The sequence below is a fragment of the Bubalus bubalis genome, chromosome 1 (genome assembly GCF_019923935.1).
Source record: "Bubalus bubalis isolate 160015118507 breed Murrah chromosome 1, NDDB_SH_1, whole genome shotgun sequence".
Classification (NCBI taxonomy): domain Eukaryota; kingdom Metazoa; phylum Chordata; class Mammalia; order Artiodactyla; family Bovidae; genus Bubalus; species Bubalus bubalis.
Window position 1 is genome coordinate 42,649,365 of NC_059157.1, and position 20,539 is coordinate 42,669,903.

Sequence of the window (20,539 nt, forward strand, 5' to 3'; positions counted from 1 at the left end):
TACCCCAGCCTCACCCTCCCTGCTCCCCCAGGTGTGTGAGTGGGCAGAAAGTCCGCACCCTCTCCTCCCTGGGTGCTTGTGGTGATCAGCCCTTCTGAGGCTACACAGACCCATGCTGAGTCACCTCATCAGCTCAGACTCGGGTGTCACCCAGAGGGGCCTTTGGAGCTGCGAAGACACTTCCAGCACTCAGGAAACTCCAAGGGTTTGGGGAGCTCCTACCAGGGGCCCCAGACACAGGCCAAGTGTATTTCAGCACAGAGGGCTATCACAAAAGTGAGTATTCTCAAGTTAAGGAAATGTGTTGATATTAAAAAAGTAAAGTAAAGTGTTTTTTTCTGTCTGCATGTGCACAGGGCCTAGAGTTTTACAATCTCCCTGGACTTGCTTTAAATGTACAGTACAACCAGAGCTGGGTTCTGCTCTGATGTAACAACACTCCATAAACTTCTTATCCTTATCATTTAGAGGGCAGACAGAATGAAAACAGAATGAAAACCACAATCACAGAAATAATCAAATTGATCACGTGGACCACAGACTAGTCTAAATGAAACTATGAGCCATGCTGTGTAGGGCCATCCAAGATGGACAGGTCATGGTGGAGAGTTGTGACAAAATGTGGTCCACTGGAGAAGGGAATGGCAAACCACTTCAGTATTCTTTCCTTGAGAACCCCATGAACAGGATGAAAAGGCTATGTGTGTATCATCTACTAAATCTGGTCACAGTTAACTTAGTAAGATTGCTTTTTCTTTCCCCCCATGAGCTTGCATACCCAGGAATTGATTTTGTTAAGGAAAACTTTCCCTGGTGCTTTTCTCCTTAGCACAATGCCCAGCCAATGAAGTCCGGACAGAATCTTCTGGCGTCATCCTCAGCCCAGGGTATCCAGGCAACTATTTTAACTCCCAGACCTGTTCCTGGAGCATCCGAGTGGAACCAAACTACAATATCACCATCTTTGTAGACACATTCCAAAGTGAAAAGCAATTTGACGCACTGGAAGTATTTGATGGTAAGTCTCTTCAAACTTTGTTAACATACCAGCAACCTTGGGACTTCCCTTGTGGTCCAGTGGTTAAGACTCTGAGCTTCTACTCCAGAGGGCGTGGGTTAGATCCCTGGCCAGGGAACAAAGATCCCACATGTCTCTAGGTGCAGTCAAAAAAAGAATACATACCAGGGACCTACACATAATGTATAAGGATCCTGTTGTATTTTGTAATGCACAAACTTGAATATATTCTTGAGGTAAATTACATCTCCCCCTAAATGGAAAATGAATTATTCTTGGACTAGTGTAGTCTCAGAGATCAAGTGATAGGAAAAACATCACCATGCCCTTCTTAATGTTGCAAATTTAAACCATTAAAATGCTGGTTTAATACACCTTAAAAATGTACTGAATTTACATTAACCATTCTTTAATTATTTAACATGGGGCTTTAAAGTATGGATGATTTCAGAAACTCTTCCTTTCCTTTCTTCAAAGGTTATATTGATCTAGAAGATATTTTAGGAAATTTAAGAGGGCAGAGGCCTATAAGTACTTTAATTGATCTAAATGATTGTTTTACTAGAATTATATAAAAGTAATGGCTCGTAGAGTTTTCTGGGTGATAAATGCTATAGTATTCTTAATGTAGAATTTTTTTAGAGATAGTTCCCTGAACAAATGCTAATACAGTTTTCAACGTGAGTCTTATACATTTTTGTACAATTCTAATGAACATTTTAAAATGACAGTGCTCTGCTAAAACATAGTATGTGCTTGAATTGTTGATTTGAAATGAAACTGATATTAATAATTGTTCTTTGTACTGAAGCATTATCATAGCCCAAAATTTAGACCATGATACAATTATGGATGTAGATAATAATAGGGTTTTCACATGTTTTGATGGATTTGTCACTGAGTTCAGATAAATAACAATCAATTCAGTGAAAAAAATTACCGTAATTGATTCTGCGTATGTTTGCATGCCTTTTACTGACTTGATGAATCATAATAGTCAAGTTGCTTCTGTGGATATACAGTAAATTAATGTGCAGATTTCCAAAGATGAGCAGCTAAATTGGAAATTAAACTCATACTTGTATATGTAGAAACAGAGGACTGAAGAGTAATATTTTCATTTTCAGAGTTTTTAAGTGCATGTTAAAACAGACATGTACTATTGAAGACTTGGCCCTTAATCTCTAGGATAGGAAGAAGTAACACATTAGCCAGGTGCACAAACAGGCTTCTTTTGTCAATGAGGAGCCAGGGAAACTGTGCCTTGAGGCTGATTAGATGTCACAAATAGTAAAGGCAGGCAACCAACCTCCAGGGGCTGTGTGTATGTCTTTGTGTATTTGTATTCCTATAAATTCTGTATGTAGTTATATATATATATTTACATAATCATTCTAAATATATGTGGGTTCCTTTGTTTTACTTTGGTAGAATTGAAAGTTTTGCTGGCAGTGTTTCTACCTCTTCTAATTTCAGAAGCAAAATCATTATCAATAATTTATGCCCAAAGCATTTACAGTATGAGCTCCCTCCAAATACAGACAGATCACGCCCATGATAAGCCACAAGCAAAATAGCTAATAGAGATAATATCAAAGCAGTTGCTGTCAAAATTGCCAGAGATCTATGAGTAGGTTTGGTTTTACTCTCAAAGATTTCTCTATAAAATGAAAGGTCAGAGTTTCATATGAATAATTTTCTAAGCATTGGCATTTGTGTGGTAGTAAATGTCATGTTCATTGCCTCTCTTTTGTTTTTTTTTTGAAACACAGTGGCTGTTTTATAGCTCATGAGTTGGCAAAAAAATAATAATAATAAATTGACTATATCAATTTTAAGCTTTAACAGCAGCAGCATGGCTCCAGGTGGTGCTAGTGGTAAAGAATCTGCCTGCCAATGCAGGAGACACAAGATATACAAGTTTGTACCATAGGTCAGGAAGATCCCCTGGAGGAGGAAATGGCAGCCCACCCCAGTATTCTTGCCTGGAATATTCCATGGGCAGAGGAGATCAGTGGGCTACAGTCCATGGGGCTGCAAAGAGTTGGACACGACTGAGTGACTGAGTGCGCACACACACACACACACACACGGCCCAAGTAGTGAATATTCCTCAATTTAAAAACAAAATAGGACTTAAGTCATTATAGAACTCAACTGAGAAAGGTGTCAAAATACATATGGTGGTCTTCACTTGTGCAGAACTTGCTAATTTTCACCTTAATAAAAGAGATGGTACTGCTGTTCATTATGGACATGTATATTTTTAAAGAATAATCCTTTAGAAAGTTTGTTACATGATAAGCAAAGACAAAAGATGAAAGATGATGAAGGATTACATGTTTGATTAAGAATATCTGAAACTTGACTCGAGTTCTGTCATTAAAAATGACATTTTAAAATTGTATAAATTCAGGTGAATTTATTTCCCAGTGGCATTTCATTTTAGAATATAAATTATCTCTTCAAACAACAAGTAAAACAGCACAGACAATACTTGTCCATGGTATTCTCCAGGCAAGAGTACTGGAATGGGTTGCCATTTCCTTCTCCAGGAAACCTTCATGACCCAGGGATTACACCCGAGTTTCCTGTGTCTCCCGCATTGGCAGGAAAGCCATAAAGCCTGTTAGAATTTGAGATGGCATCAAGGGGTGTCCTGGAGAAGACCTTAAAGTGTGGATGCAGCTTCTGAATTCAATAGAGTGACTTGTCTCAACAAATATTGTCAGGTTATGGTGATGAGAATAATGCCAGTGACTATTAACTATGTTAAGTATTAGCTTTGTGTGTTTTTTTTTCAATTTTTAAAGATTAAATATACAAAAAGGTGTTTTTTTTTAAATGTATATGAGTATAGACTCATTACTTGATGTACTGCATTTTAGTATTTTGTCAGATTTATCTTGTGTATTTTTTTTTTTTCAAAGAAGCAACAAGTTCAGATCAATTTAAGAGCTCCTTGCACACCCAGTTCACTTGCACCTCTCCTGGAGGCATTTAATATTGTGAAGTGACATGCATGTGCATGTTTCATGGTTCATTTCCTATCTCTATCAGTCTATCAATCTGTCTGTCTTTCTACTACCAAGTATCATCTCCTATCTATACACTCACAGACATGAACATTTGCACAGTTTGTATATTGTACACTTTTGAATGTTTACACAATTGTTATCCTATTATATTTATTTGCAAATAGATTTCACTTTGAAATATCATTTTTCATCTGTGTAGAATTTCTTTGAAAACACTTTTAATATCTTTTTAAACTCCAAACCACAAGCTAAATTTAATTCTAAATTTAGAATCTAAATTTTCCTATAAAAATTGCTAGAATAAACATTTTGCTATACAAACAACACTTGTGCACATATTCTGGAGTTTATAAAAAATATAATTAAAACCTACAATTGTATTGGATATTACTAAACTGCTCTCCGAGGTGATTGTACTAAGTTTTACTTTCACTGCTGCTGTTTAGTCACTAAGCTATATCCAACTATTTGTGACCCCATGGTCTGTAGCCTGCCAGGGTCCTCCATTCCCAAGCATGAATCCTAGAGTGGGTTGCCATTTCCTTCTCCAGGGGATCTTCCCAACCCAGGGACTGAACCCATGTCTCCTGCATTGGCAGACAGATTCTTTACCACTGAGCCGCCTGGGAAGCTCATACAGTCAAAGCTATGTAGATGTGAGAGTTGGACCATAAAGAAGGCTGAGCACCAAAGAATTAATGCTTTCAAATCATGGTGCTGGTGCTCTCTCTTCTTGAGTCCCTTGGACTGCAAGAAGATCAAACCAGTGAATCCTGAAGGAAATCAACCCTGACTATTCATTAAAAGGACTGCTACTGAAGCTGAAGCTCCAATACTTTGGCCACCTGATGCAAAGAGCCAACTCATTGAAAAAGACTCTGATGCTGGGAAAGATTGGGGGCAAAAAGAGAAATGAGGCCACAGAGGATGAGCTGGTTGGATGGCATCACCGACTCAATGGACATGAATTCGAGCAAACTCTGGGAGATATGAAGGATGGGGAAGCCTGGAGTGCTGTAGTCCAGGAGGTTCCAAAGAACTGGACATGACTTAGGGACTAAACAACAGTACTTTTACTAGTATTCAATTCCCTGTATCAATTCAATGTTGCATATACTAATAGTAGTGGGAACTATTTTCTTTTTTTAAATTACTGTCATTTTATAAGTAACATTTTCATTTCAAATTTTATGTATTAACAGCATATATATCTTAAATTATTTTGGTTGGCTATTGCTTCTTTTATTGTTATTATTTTTATGAGAAATGGTATCTGTTGCTTTATTTATTTGGAGTTATTTGTCTCCTTTGGAACTAAATAGTTGTATATTGTACAGTTAGACTCCAACTTAATCAAAAGCTAAAAGTAGTTTGTATTTTGTAGGTGCTAATTCATATCATAACTTTTTTGCTTTTTTTTGTTTCATTTAGGGTCTTCTGGTCAAAGTCCTCTGTTAGTGGTCTTGAGTGGAAACCATACTGAACAATCAAATTTTACAAGCAAGAGTAATCAGTTATATCTCCGCTGGTCCACTGACCATGCAACCAGTAAAAAAGGATTCAAGATTCGTTATTCAGGTCAGTAAGTGAAGTTAAGGTTTAATAGTAAAGTGTTAATATAAAGGTTCTGCATTAAATTTTAAAAATTAAAGGTTTATACTATAAACCTAATTTCTAAAAATGAATTTGTAAGTTCAATAGAAATAATTTGATGAAATCACTCTAAGTGATATCTCTAAACTGTGTTAGGGAAAATAAACTATCTGTTGATTAATATTAATAAATATTTTTGCTACCCTCATAACCCATTGAATTGCATGCCACAGAAAGCAGAGATTCTTTCCCCCAAAATAAAATAATATCATTTAATATAAATATATAATAATATAAACAAAACATTTTAATTTTAAAGTATGTTTAAAAGCTAAGGAGACAAACAGGAGAAGATAATTGTATTGCATTTAATTTTATAAGTAATAATAACATCTTATGATTAGTAGCATGTCTTTTTATTGATTATATGTTTATATGTCTCTTTATGTGAGATACTATACATATAAATATATACACACACATGTAACCATATACAAAATAAATGTTTACATATATATTTCCTTATCAACATTTAAAGGACTTTGTTTTTCCCCATATAGTTCCTTTATTTTCTGTCAGTAGTTTTTTTATATTAATTAAATCAGTTAATATACTTCTGAGAGATTAGATCCTATCAATGTGGCTAGCCCAAAACCTCATGTTTACAATGCCCTACAAAAGCTGTAGACAGACAATCTAAAATCCTCATATTTTCATTACTAAGCAAAATATCTAACCTTTTCTCAGTGTTACTACAATATCCATGCTAACAACTGAGGTCCATTTCCCAACAGGGATACATGCCCACTCTATGCATTTTATGGATGAGTATAACTCCCAGGGGTTGCTTATTCCAAGTCTGTTGTGCATTGTCAGTGAAGGGCAACATCCTGTGGACAGAGAAAGGTGTTAGTAGCTTTAAGAATATTTTTGCTGTCTCTGATTGGTAGGTATCATGAAATGATAAAAAGCATTGAAAAAGCATTAGTGTTTTGAAATGGTCTGTTGATGGAAAGACAGAGAATCTGAAATTCACTCGTGTTTCCTCTACAAAGTCTAATAAAACATGCTTAGATCTTTGTTTTCCCCCTTCACTAAAGTAGCCATTCAAAACGCTTATCAGCAAAGAGTTCACAGTTGAAATCCCTTCATTGGAATGGGTATTGAGATCATTAGGACAATGATTGGACTTTTGTTCATCAAATTCCTTGTTCTGAAAAATAAATACTCAAGCCTGTAGAATTGTTTGAATTTATTTCTAATGAGCAAAAATGGATATTGCAGGGGAAATCATGGTGAACATAATTTATCTTGTTTTATCTGTGGCAAATTACTTAATAGCCTGGTGGTGTGACTACACCTTGAATTCTGTCACTCAAAGGATGTTTTCATTCATTATAGAACAAGATGATTCTCTTTGTTGGGAAATCAGGAAAAAGAAGAATTTAAAGTTAAGGCTATAAACTGTTGTTTTGTGAGTGGACATATCTATGTATCTCTCATTAGATACAGATACAGATAGATCTTTGGACAGCTTTTCAGTTAAAATTCAATGGTGGTTCAATGACCACTGCTAGGAGTCCATCATCAGTAGTTTTAGAGCAGTGATCCCTGGACTACAGCACGTGGGCCAGGGGGCTAAGGCCATAATATGACCACGTGTTGCACCACAAATCCTTGCCTTATGCATGTTAACTATTGGTCATTGGGCGTAAGAACCATATAACTGATCTACATAATTGACAAACAAAACACAACAACAACAAAAGCAAGTACATCATGGTTCAAGTCAATTCAGTAAACTGCTAAGTGATTGTTGAGGTAGTAATGATCATTCACTATTAAATCAAGGGTGTGTGTGTGTGCTAAGTTGCTTCAGTCATGTCTGGTTCTTTGTGACCCCTAAATGTAGCACTAGGCTCCTCTGTCCATGGGATTCTCAAGGCAAGAATACTGGAGTGGGTTCCCATGCCCTTCTCCAGGGGATCTTCCTGACCCAGTGATTGAACCCACGTCTCTTAAGTCTCCTGGCTTGGCAAGTGGGTTCTTTACCATTAGTGCCACCTGGGAAGCCCATTAAATCAAGTACCTGGAAGTTAATAATAACTTGTGGGCTTCCCTTGTGGCTCAGCTGGTAAAGAATCAGCCCACAATGCAGGAGATCTGATTTTGATCCCTGGGTTGGGAAGATTCCCTGGAAAAGGGAAAGGCTATCCACTGCAGTGTTCTGGCCTAGAGAATTCCATAGACTGTATAGTCCATGGGGTCACAAAGAGTTGACTGAGTGACTTTCACTTTCAGAGTTGGGAGAGTCAGAACTATAGAATGGGTGTTGTAAATACACCCAGACCCCAGCAGAGTCAGCTGCACCCATGTCTTCCATCCCTGATACCTCCTTGACTGCCACCCTCCATTACCTGCTCTTCCAAGGCAGCACCAGCAGAGTGCGAGGGTTTGACCCTGGTCCTTTTAATTCTTAGCATGGCCAGGAATCAAACAGGCAGGACCCTGTGTTCTAATCTTCCCCTCTGTTTTCTGTGCCATGTCTCCTTGGGCTTCCCAGGTACACTAGGAGTAAAGAACCCATGTGCCAATGTAGGAAACTTAAGAGATGTGGGTTTGATCCCTGGGTCGGGAAGAACCCCTGGAGAAGGAAATGAGAACCCACTCCAGTATTCTTGCCTGGATGATTCCACTGACAGAGATGCCTGGCGGGCTACAATCCATGGGATCTCACAGAGTCAGACATGACTGAGTGACTTAGCATTCTCATCATGTCTTCGTGCTTGGGCCTCTCTGTATCTTGTTCTAGATGAGTTAGAAAGGAACTAATGATGATAGAAGGAACTGTTAGTAGGAAAGGAAATAGTTATTGGACCCTATCAGCTCAGTCGCTCAGTAATTTCCAACTCTCTGTGACCTCATGGACTACAGCACACCAGGCCTCCCTGTCCATCACCAACTCCCGGAGTCCACCCAAACCCATGTCCATCAAGTCAATAATGCTATCCAACCATCTCATCCTCTGTTGTCCCCTTCTCCTCCTGCCTTCAATCTCTTCAGCATCAGGGTCTTTTCAAATGAGTCAGCTCTTTGTATCAGGTGACCAAAGTATTGGAGGTTCAGCTTCAACATCAGTCCTTCCAATGAATACCCAGGACTGATCTCCTTTAGGATGGACTGGTTTCATCTCCTTGCAATCCAAGGGACTCTCAAGAGTCTTCTCCAACACCACAGTTCAAAAGCATCAATTCTTCGGTACTCAGCTTTCTTTATAGTCCGACTCACATCCATACATAACTACTGTAAAAACCATAGCTTTGACTAGATGGACCTTTGTTGGTGAAGTAATGTCTCTGCTTTTTAATATGCTATCTAGGTTGGTCATAGCTTTTCTTCCAAGGAGCAAGCGTCTTTTAATTTCATGGCTGCAGTCAGCATTTGCAGTGATTTTGGAGCCCCCAAAAGTAAAATTTCTCACTGTTTCCATTGTTTCCCCATCTATTTGCCATGATGGGACTGGATGCCATGATCTTCATTTTCTGAATATTGAGTTTTAAGCCAACTTTTTCACTCTCCACTTTCACTTTCATCAAGAGGCTCTTTAGTTCTTCTTCACTTTCTACCATATGGGTGGTGTCATCTGCATATCTGAGGTTATTGATATTTCTCCTGGAAATCTTGATTCCAGCTTGTGCTTCATCCAGTCCAGCATTTCACATGATGTACTCTGCATATAAGTTAAATAAGCAGGGTGACATTATACAGTCTTGATGTAGTCCTTTCCCGATTTGGAACCAGTCTGTTGTTCCATGTCCAGTTCTAACTGTTGTTCTTTGACCTGCATATGGATTTCTCAGGAGGCAGGTAAGGTGGTCTGGTAGTCCCATCACTTGAAGAATTTTCCAGTTTGTTGTAATCCATACAGTCAAAGCCTTTGGTGTAGTCAACAAAGCAGAAGTAGATGTTTTTCTGGAACTCTTGCTTTTTTGATGATCCAACAGATGTTGGCAATTTGATCTCTGGTTCCTCTGCCTTTTCTAAAACCAGCTTGAACATTTGGATGTTCACAGTTCACATTCATTCCTGGCTTGGAGAATTTTGAGCATTACTTTGCTAGCAAGTGAGATGAATGCAATTGTGCAGTAGTTTGAACATTCTTTGGCATTACCTTTCTTTGGGATTGGAATGAAACCTGACCTTTTCCAGTCCTGTGGCCACTGCTGAGTTTTCCAAATTTGCTGACATATTTAGTGCCACACTTTCACAGCATCATCTTTTAGGATTTGAAATAGCTCAACTGGAATTCCATCATCTCCACTAGCTTTGCTTGTAGTCATGCTTCCTAAGGTCCACTTGACTTCTCTTTCCAGGATGCCTGGCTCTAGCTGAGTGATCACATTATCATGGTTATCTGGGTCATGAAGATCTTTTTTATTTAGTTCTATGTATTCTTGCCACCTTTTCTTAATATCTTCTGCATCTGTTAGGTCCATACAATTTCTGCCCTTATTGTGCCCATCTTTGCATGAAATGTTTCCTTGGTATCTCTAATTTTCTTGAAGAAAGACAATAAGGTTCTGTTTTACCCTATATAGTTAGACAATTATCCTGCTGTTCCTCTCTCTTAACAGACTGAACTGTGACAAAAACCCACCCCAAGAACCATGTGGTCCCACTGCCCCTTCAGGAGCATTTCAGACTTTATCTCTAAACTTGGCCAGGGTCTACAGTCTGCTTGGTCTTCCTTCTTTTTATTATTATTTTAATTTATTAACACAATAATTCTCGGTAGTTGGTAGCTGAGGTGCCTAATTATACTCATACCTTCCCTAAACCAAATATTTTGGATCATTCAAAACTTAAAATAGATAGTCTCAAACAATTGAACACAGAAAATGCCATGACCAATAGGACACGAGTTTCTTCTAAGAGTTAGTGGATTTACCTTAATAAAAATGAATCCATTAAAAAAAAAAAAGAAAGAAAGAAAGAAACAGCACTTCAGAAGACCCTCTGGCTGAGACTAGTCTCTGAGGATGCATCTCACAGGAGCATGGTTGACAACCCAGCCAGACACACAGACATCACTTCTCGGCAATGCTCTGATGTGAAGTCTTCAGAAGGTTCCTTCTGAATTTATTTCTAAGGAAAAGTTTGGCGTTAAGCCTTCAGACCTGCGTGTGTGTGCTTTCTATGTGGAACCCCCACAGGGGAGTGGGGCATTTAAAACCTCTTCTTTAAAAGGAACCCTGGATTTCCAGGACTTCACAGCTTTCTTTAGTTTAGTGTTTTATTCATCTGAAGGGGGTTCATAGGATTTTATGCTGTGGTGAAACTGGTCTTGTAAGAATAAACTGAGTTTCTTTCTCTAAATGTATAAATAATATGCAGAGCCTTTTAGCCACTGAAAGGTTAGATTCTGTGTAGGTAAGACTGATTTTCACAATTCCTGTCTCTAATTTTTGAAAGTCACCCTGCAAATGTGATGATTAAAGCTATTGTAACATGGTCATCAACATAAAGTAGTGCATTTTCTTCAAAGATGGTATTCAAATCCCTCATGTTAAAAAGAGGCTACCTCATGGTACAATTCTCAGGATTCATTAAACAACAAGGAAAAAATTAACGACCTTGATTGCAAGATACTATATTCTTAAATTTTCTCCATTTTAGTGATACTTTTTTTTTGGTCAGAAAGTCAAAATTCTACCACCACATTGATTAATAGTTGTAAATAATCTAAACTTCAAACTCAAGAGACTGGACCCTTGGGTCTAGATTTCTTGGATTTTTTTAAAATGATAACTTTTGGATTATTTATTTATCTTTTTATTTTATATGGGAGTATAACCCATTAACAATACTGTGACCATTTCAGGTGCAGAGCAGAGTGACTCAGCTATACTTTTTTTTTAAGTTTTAATTGGTTTTTTAGATTTTTTTTTTTTTTAGAAGTTTCAGATCACAGCCACATTGATAGGAAGGCCCGGAGATTTTCCCTGTACTCCTTGGCTTCTGTCTCCTTGTTCACATCATCAACAGAGGCCACATTTGTTAACCTACACAGACGCATCATTGTCACCCAAGGTCCATAGTTCACACCAGGTTCACTCTTGGTATTGAACATCCTGTGGATTTGGACAAATGTAAAATGACATTAACCCACCATTGTGGATTCATGTAGGGTATTTTCACTGCTGAAAAATCCTTTGAGCTCCACTGTCTTTCCCCCATCAGCCTCTGGAAACCACTAATGTTTTTTACTTCTTCCAGAGTTTTACCTTTTCTAGAATGTCATAAGGTTGGAATCATGCAGTGTGTACCCTTTTTAGGTTGGTTTCTTTCACTTAATCATATGTAATTAAGGCTCCTCCATGGCTTTTGACAGATCATTTCTTTTTAGCCTTGAATAATATTGCATTGTCTGGATGGACCACAGTTGGTTTGTTCATTTACCTACTGAAGGGCACCTTGGTTGCTTCTGAGTTTTGGCAACTCTGAATAATGCTGCTATGAACATCTGGGCATAGGTTTCTGTGTGGACATAAGCTTTTAGCTCCTTTGGGTAACTGCCAAGGAGCATGATTGCTGGATCGCGTGATAAGAGTGTGTGTAGTTTTGCAAGAAACTGCCATACTGTCTTCCAAGGTGGCTGCACCATTTTGGATCCCCATCAGCAATGAATGAGTGTTCCTCTTGCTCCACACCCTTGCATCCACTTCCACAACACTTTTGTACTTGAAGATTCTTTTAGTAAAGTTTCTGTATCAGTGCTGATTTCCCAGTATTTTAACAATAAGAGACTCTCTTTCATTTATATGTCTCTTACCAAGCAAAATGCAGCATTTATTTATTTGTTTATGTATGTGTGTTTGTGTGCCCACAGCACCTTACTGCAGCTTGACCCACACCGTGAAGAATGGTGGTGTTTTAAATAGGACTGCAGGAGAAGTTGGAAGTAAAGTGCAGTATTTCTGCAAACCTGGGTATCGGATGATTGGCCATAGCAATGCCACCTGTAGACGGAATCCAGTTGGCATGTATCAGTGGGATTCCCTTGCTCCACTCTGCCAGGGTAAGGAATGTGTTTTTCATTCCCAAACTTGAGTTCAATGTATTGCTCTTATTTTAATCACAACTTACCGGAGCTGTGATTATGGATTAAAAGGTAAGGGAAAATTGAATGTGAGTTCATAAAAACAAATTAAACTTTCTACTGCCCGTGCAAACACTTCTAACATTTGCACTAGGTTTGATTGAGCTTTATAGCCTGAATTCATAGGATGATTTGAACACTCACTAGATATTGTGTAAAGTTATCTTAATACTTGACTTATATTTCATTTTGAAATTAAAAACTGTGTTATCCAACTTAGAGTTTTCTTGACAGTTGTATAAATTTTAAAAAAATCAATTACTGAAGCTCATTTTCCCTTATATTTAATATTGCAATATATCATTTAATATTTCAGTTGTCTTCTGGAGGTAGTATAGTTTTTTCTCAATGGTTTGAACATCATGCCTTTTATTCTGACAGAGGAACAAACACAACTTACACATTTCCTACCTGCACTAGGATGTTGGCTTTTTGTTAAAAAAAAAAAAAAAAAAAAAACATGCAAAATCATATTTTGAAATGTTTGCTAAAAATGCACCTTTTAGTAACTGAGGGAGGTGTAAATCTGAGGGTCGGTGTCAGGTCTTTTCAGGCCCCACTGTTAGGTTCATGACCATGAAGGTGCTGCCCAAGGACTCCCAGCAGGATACCTGTCCAGGTAGCATTCAATCAATAATTTGAATGGGAAGAAATGTGCACATTAATGACTTTCTAAGATAGGCATTTGAGAATGATTTTCTTTTTCCATTGAAGATGATATATCTTCTGACAGAATCTTCTTAACTCTCCTTTTCATAGACTTTTTACTGGTGGCATCTTAGAAGCACAGAATTTTAATAGAAAAACATCGCCTGATAGGCAGTGCATCCTAATCTCCCTATGTCTGGTTCCTGCTACGTAAAGCAGGATCTTTGTTTTGAAACTCTGCTTATGTATTTATGCTGGCTGCGCTAGGTCTTTGTTGCTTTGGCGGGCTGTCTCTAGGTGTAGCGAGTGGGGACTGCTCTCTAGTTCTGGTGCTCAGGCTTCTCATTGTGATGGCTTCTCTTGCTGTGGATGGAGCACAGGCTCCAGAGCTTGCGGGCTTCAGTAGTTTGGACCCGTGGCTTTCGTGGCCCCTCAGCATGTGATCCAACCAGTGCCTCCTGCATTGCAATGAGAATTCTTATCCGCTGGACCACCAGGGAAGCTCTCAGAATCATTGAGACATTTCAAGTGCTAGGACAGTCCTGGGCAGGACCCAGCAAACAGGCAGCTACACTGTCCCTTGCCTGTGAGTGAGAACATGCAACCAGCCAGATGGGTGTGTCCTTGCAGAGAACCTCAGCCTGCTTTTTTCTCCTTTCCTTGACCTTTTAAATTACTTCTCTCAGAAAACCTGTTATTGGTTTTTATGCTCCTTGATAAAGCAGGGCATATCTGTTGCCCTTCAGGCTTCATTTCCTGCCTTCAAGCAAGAGGCTCCGCCAGGCAGCTGTTTCCCTTATCAATACATTCATCTTATTCATCTTGGAAGGAAGCTAAATTAGAACTGAAATTTTCTGTATTATCTCAAAGATCCAGTTAAACTGGTGCCTCACAGGGCTCGGCTTTCAGGTCCCCATGTTACAGGGAGAGTAACTCTTTATCACAAAGCTATGATTCCCAGAGCCCTTGTGAGCCAAGCCCTGGTTTGGACTTGATGTTGTGGGTTGTTTATGCTTTGCTTGTGTTCTGCAGGCAATGAAGCAAAAGGACAGTGATCATTCTCACAAATGATATGATTAAGCTTCTGTTCATGTAGTCCAGACTTTAAGATGGAAAGATACCATCACCTGTGCTCTGCTAATGTTCGCTAATGTAAAGGGTGTGGGCAGAGTAAGAGACGGGTGGGCAGGCAGGGTGGTTCCTGTGTGTCTGCTGTGAGCCAGATGGTCACCTTCATATATTCTTCATTTAAAAATATTTCCCAAACCTTTTGAAATACAAAAGCCATTTTTAGCTGGCACACAGTACAGAAACCAGCCACAGGCTGCTTCTGCCCTGTGGGGAGGTCTGCTGACCTCTGACCCAAATAATGTGCCAGGATCAGATCACAACACAAGGGTAATTCAGCCAGTGTCAGATATCATCTATAGTTTTCAAATTACATCTTAAGCATTTTACAGAAGATGTATAATATACTCTATCATGTGATGGAATCCGGTGTGTTTATTCACCAAGTTAAATGATTTATTTTCTCCATCTATGCTTGGCACATATATCACTAAGCTCTATGTTCCCTGTCGGTGTCTGGAACATGGTGGATAATAAACACAGTAGTGTGTACAAATGTACACGAAGGGTAATTTAGTGTAATAGCAATAGTGATAGGAAGCCCTTGATCTTCATGGGCAAGCAACTGTGCAAAGTTTGCAGAGTCCTCATTTATTTCTAAGAGAATCCAGAGTCCTATTGAAAAGAGTAGCTAACAGATCAACCGTGTGCACTCCAGTCAAGGACAGCCCCATGACATTGCACAGAAACTGCACACTCAGAGCACACAGCCAGACACAGAGGACTCACAGTGTTCCCAAAAGCCGGCAGAAGGGCCTGGCATTGCCCTTTCTTCTGGGGAAGAGCCACACTGCACAGTACAAGAGTCACCTAGTTCCTCCAGCTTCTGTCCCCAGGCTCTGGGTTTTTATTGACTGGAACTCTACTTCTTTGTTCCCAGGAAATGGCTCTTTTCTTTTTAAACGTTCACACCTTGCCTTCTTATGACTCTTCTACAGTCCTCCAAGAGCAGAGAGGTGGGGCCAGCTACTTCCTGCAGTGTCCAGTGAGCAGTGGCTCTGCCCCTCAGTGACTGGTCCGGCAGCTGCACGTGCAGGCCGCAGCCTGTCCTGGTCATCAGTCATTTGTCTGTCGACCACTGGGTCCCCTCCTTTCTGGAGCTCTTCTCTTTGTTTCAGATGATTGTCTTTGTTTTCCTTCCTTGGGCTATGATGTGCTAATTACTTTTGAGAGCTCTAGAGCAGCTAAAGATGCTTCTCAACTGAATCCTGAATTCCTGCATTGTCCATTTCAGAACCACCAGTGTTCTTAAGTTGCCCATCTTTTTGTGGTAATGTCTGTACACACCAGTCATGACATTCCTCTGTCTGCCCTCATTCTCAGAAACACTAGCCTTTATCCCTCAAGACAAATAGGAAGCTGCTTCTTATGCTAGTAAAGCCTCTTTGTAAAGGGCCTGACATCACACCTGACCCCAGAAAGCAAATAAACACTGTGAAGCCCTGCTGGCCTAAAGGTGATTCCAGCCTATTATCTCCTATTTTACTGCTATTTTCTGTCTCAACCTTCACCCAGGATTAATGCTGTACGGTGTGCTGGCTGAGAGTCACCTGAGATGTTGCTTAGAGTTTCGGAAATCACACAGAGGCAGAGAATGGACTGGGGGACAGTGTCAGAAGGAAAGAGTAGGACGGATTGAGAATGTAGCCTTGACTTATACACACTACCATGTATGTGTAAAATAGATAACTATCGGGAAGCTGCTCTATAACACGGGGAGCCCAGCCTGGACCTCTGTGACGACCTAGAGGGCTGGGGTGGAGTGAGAGGATCAAAGGGGAGGATATATATATATATATATATATATATATATATATATATTTATGGCTGATTTGCCTCAATGTATGACAGAGACTACCACAATACTGTGAAGCAATTATCCTCCAATTAAAATCAAAACACAGAATTTGGAAAATCAGTGAAGACAAAGGAAATAAAAACAGGGGGAGGGAGTGTCCAGAAATACCATTAATGCTCAAATTCAGCATGGCTTTTTTTTTTCAATATATTTTTAAATCATTTATCATTTATTTATTATTATTATTACCACAATGAGTACCATTTCACACCAGTCAGAATGGCTGTGATCCAAAAGTCTACAAGTAATAAATGCTGGAGAGGGTGTGGAGAAAACGGAACCCTCTTACACTGTTGGTGGGAATGCAAACTAGTACAGCCACTATGGAGAACAGTCTGGAGATTCCTTAAAAAACTGGAAATAGAACTGCCTTATGACCCAGCAATCCCACTGCTGGGCATACACACTGAGGAAACCAGCATGGCATTTTTATTAGTTTGGCCAAAATTCTGTAAAAGCCTTAATGAACTTTTTGGCCAACCCAATATTTTCAGAATTATATTTTTTAAATATATTTCTAACCTATTCATTTATCCATATATTCACTCATCACTGGTGGGTGGACACTGGAAATAAAAAGATATGAGTATACTTAAATGTGATTGCAGCCAGGAAGTTAAAACATGTTTGCTCCTTGGAAGTAAAGCTATGACAAACCTAGACAGTGTATCAAAAAGCAGAGACATCACTTTGCCAACAAAGGTCCATGTAGTCAAAGCTTTAGTTTTTTTCAGTAGTCATGTATGGATATGAGAGTTGGATCATAAAGAAAGCTGAGCACCAAAGAATTGAAGCTTTTGAACTGTGGGATTGGAGAACACTTTTGAGAGTCCCTAGGACAGCAAGGAGATCAAACCAGTTAATCTTAAAGGAAATCAATCCTGATATTCACTGGAAGGACTGATGTTGAAGCTGAAGCTCCAACACTTTGGCCACCTGATACAAAGAGCTGATTCATTGGAAAAGACCTTGTGATACTGGGATTGATTGAGGGCAGGAAAAGAAGGGAATGACAGAGGATGAGATGGTTGGATGGCATCACTGACTCAGTGGACATGAGTTTGAGCAAACTCAGGGAGATGGTGAAGGACAGGGAAGTCTAGTGTGCTACAATCCAGGGGTCTCAAAGAGTCAGACATGACTTAGTGACTGAACAACAGCAACAATACTGAAATGTAGCAGGTGGTACCTTGGAGACAAGACAGAGTAGCTAAGACACCTACTTTGGCATCAAATGCCCTGAGGCATGTCCCCCAGCACAGCTGTGTGCTATTTGTAAGAATCTGGGCAGTTCTCATGACATTTCTAAAGCTCAGTTTGCTTAGTGGTCTTGTTAGTCAGGGTTCTGTAGAGAAGCAGCACCAATAGGATACATGTAGATACAGATTTATTGAAAGAGCTGGCTCACTTGGTTGTGCAGGCAGAGAAGTCTTGGGATCTGTAGTCTGCAGGCTGGAGACCCAGGCAGCCAGTGGTGGGATTCAGTCCAGGTGCCACAGAGTCCAGTGGGGTTGGGGATGGGGGTTGGGAGGGGGCAATAGGGAGAGTGCCAGAAGCCCCACGTAGGGGCAGGAGAAGCTGGACCTCCCTGCTCAAGCAGAGGGAGTGAATTCCCCCTTCCTCTGCTTTCTTGTTCTATTCAGGCCTCAGGACTGGATGATGCCCACCTGAATGGGGGAGGGTGGACTTCTTCACTCCTTCTGAGATGCATATGCTAATCTAGTCCGAATCCATCCTCGCAGACACACCCCAGAAATAATGTTTTACCTGCTATCTAGGCACCCTTTAATCCGGTCAAGTTGACAAATAATATTAACCATGTAATAAAAAATGATAATATAATTTACTTCTTGGAGTGTCTTTGAGGTTAACTATTTTTTGAGACTGAGTGAGGTCATGCAGATAAAAACTTCTCACAATGGTAGGAACTTTGCATATGACCGAGGAGAGCCAGGTGTTAACACTGATGAAGATGATAGTGTTGTCTGGAGGTTAGTGATGGCTCAGGGGCTGCCTCTGAGCTCACCTCCTCCAAATGTGGGTGAATTTCTCACCCCTGTGCTCTGTGTTCTCAGTGCATCAGGCCCAGTACTGGTTCTCCAGAGCCCAAACCCTGGGGTGACTGTTTGAGAAGACACTGGATGCCCAGCACTGCCAGTATCAGACTCCAAGTCTCCCTTCTGGTCCAGAACTGCCTAATTTCTCTTGATGGTTTCCGGAGGGGTCTGAGGGATTCACCATCAAATGTATTAGTGATGAAAGGGAAAAACATTCTTCCATGCTATTTAGTTTTTAGGGGACCCTAATCTAGAGAATTGATGGATGTTTTGCTTTATATTCAGTTCAGTTCAGTTCAGTCACTCAGTCGTGTCCAACTCTTTGCAATCCCATGAATTGTAGCACGCCAGGCCTCCGTGTCCATCACCAACTCCCGGAGTTCACTCAGACTCACGTCCATCGAGTCAGTGATGCCATCCAGCCATCTCATCCTCTGTCGTCCCCTTCTCCTCCTGCCCTCAGTCCCTCCCAGCATCAAAGTCTTTTCCAATGAGTCAACTCTTTGCATGAGGTGGCCAAAGTACTGGAGTTTCAGCTTTAGCATCATTCCTTCCAAAGAAATCCCAGGGCTGATCTCCTTCAGAATGGACTGGTTGGATCTCCTTGCAGTCCAAGGGACTCTCAAGAGTCTTCTCCAAAACCACAGTTCAAAAGCATCAGTTCTTTGGCGCTCAGCTTTCTTCACAGTCCAACCCTCACATCCATACATGACCACTGGAAAAACCATCGCCTTGACTAGATGGACCTTTGTTGGCAAAGTAATGTCTCTGCTTTTGAATATGCTATCTAGATTGGTCATAACTTTTCTTCCAAGGAGTAAGTGTCTTTTAATTTCATGGCTGCAGTCACCATCTGCAGTGATTTTGGAGTCCCCAAAAATAAAGTCTGACACTGTTTCCACTGTTTCCCCATCTATTTCCCATGAAGTGATGGGACCAGATGCCATGATCTTCGTTTTCTGAATGTTGAGTTTTAAGCCAACTCTTTCACTCTCCTCTTTCACCTTCATCAAGAGGCTTTTTAGTTCCTCTTCACTTTCTGCCATAGGGCTTCCCAAATGGCACTAGTGGTAAACAACCCCAGTACCAATGCAGATTGTTGCTGTTGTTGTTCAGTTGCTCAGTTGTGTCCAACTCTGTGCAACCCCACAACCTGCAGCACTTGAGGTCTCCCTGACCTTCACCATCGCCTGGAGCTTACTCAAACTCATGTCCATTGAGTCGGTGATGCCATCCACCCATCTCATCCTGTCGTCCCCTTCTCTTCCTGCCTTCATTCTTTCCCAGCATCAGGGTATTTTCAAATGAGTTAGTTCTTTGTATCAGGTGGCCAAAGTATTGGAGCGTCAGCTTCAGCATCAGTCCTTGCAATGAATATTCAGGATTGATTTCCTTTAGGATTGACTGGTTTGATCTCCTTGCAGTCCCAGGGACTCTCAAGAGTCTTCTCCAGCACCACAACTCAAAAGCATCAATTCTTCAGCACTCAGCCTTCTTTATGGTCCAGCTCTCACATCTGTACATGACCTCTGAAAAAACTAGCTTTGACTATATGGGCCTTTGTTGGGGAAGTGATGTCTTTGCTTTATTTTGTACCTCACCTACATCATTACTAAAACTAGCTGGTTGTTTCTACAGAACAAGTTTATGGAGACAGGATAAGATAACTCTGCTAAGGTAACTCAAAATGCTGGGAAACTTGTATTATTCATGCCTAGAGCAAATGCAACTCATTAGCTGAGGGTGTGGTCTCTTCTAATCCATTAACAAAGATGCAAGGCCCATTGATGAAACCCAACAGTGCTCCTGGCTTCTGTCCCCTGTGAAGTACTGAAGAAATTTGTGGGTAGTTAAGTGCTATGACAAAGATACACTCTGGAGCTGCAATATATTTGGATGCCACTTTTACTGTAGTCCTCTTTAGGCCAGTCATGATTTTTCATTTTTCAGACACCTTGTGTCTGCCTGAATGATTAATGGAATGTCTGCCATTTAAAGATGGTAGCCAAATCAGAACTCAGTTTTACTCCTGGGATCTGA

General features: G+C 40.1%; 1 protein-coding gene across 3 annotated transcripts in view; it reads left to right on the plus strand.

Moving 5' to 3' along the window:
• CSMD1 (CUB and Sushi multiple domains 1) overlaps positions 1-20,539 on the plus strand; it is a 2,066,326-nt gene that overhangs the window by 1,922,213 nt on the left and 123,574 nt on the right. For all 3 annotated transcript variants that reach the window (XM_025272930.3, XM_044938991.2, XM_044938996.2), the window contains 3 exons: positions 830-1,018; positions 5,488-5,634; positions 12,539-12,727. In XM_025272930.3, coding sequence (XP_025128715.3) covers positions 830-1,018; positions 5,488-5,634; positions 12,539-12,727 — 525 coding nt within the window. The remainder of the gene's footprint in view (positions 1-829; positions 1,019-5,487; positions 5,635-12,538; positions 12,728-20,539) is intronic.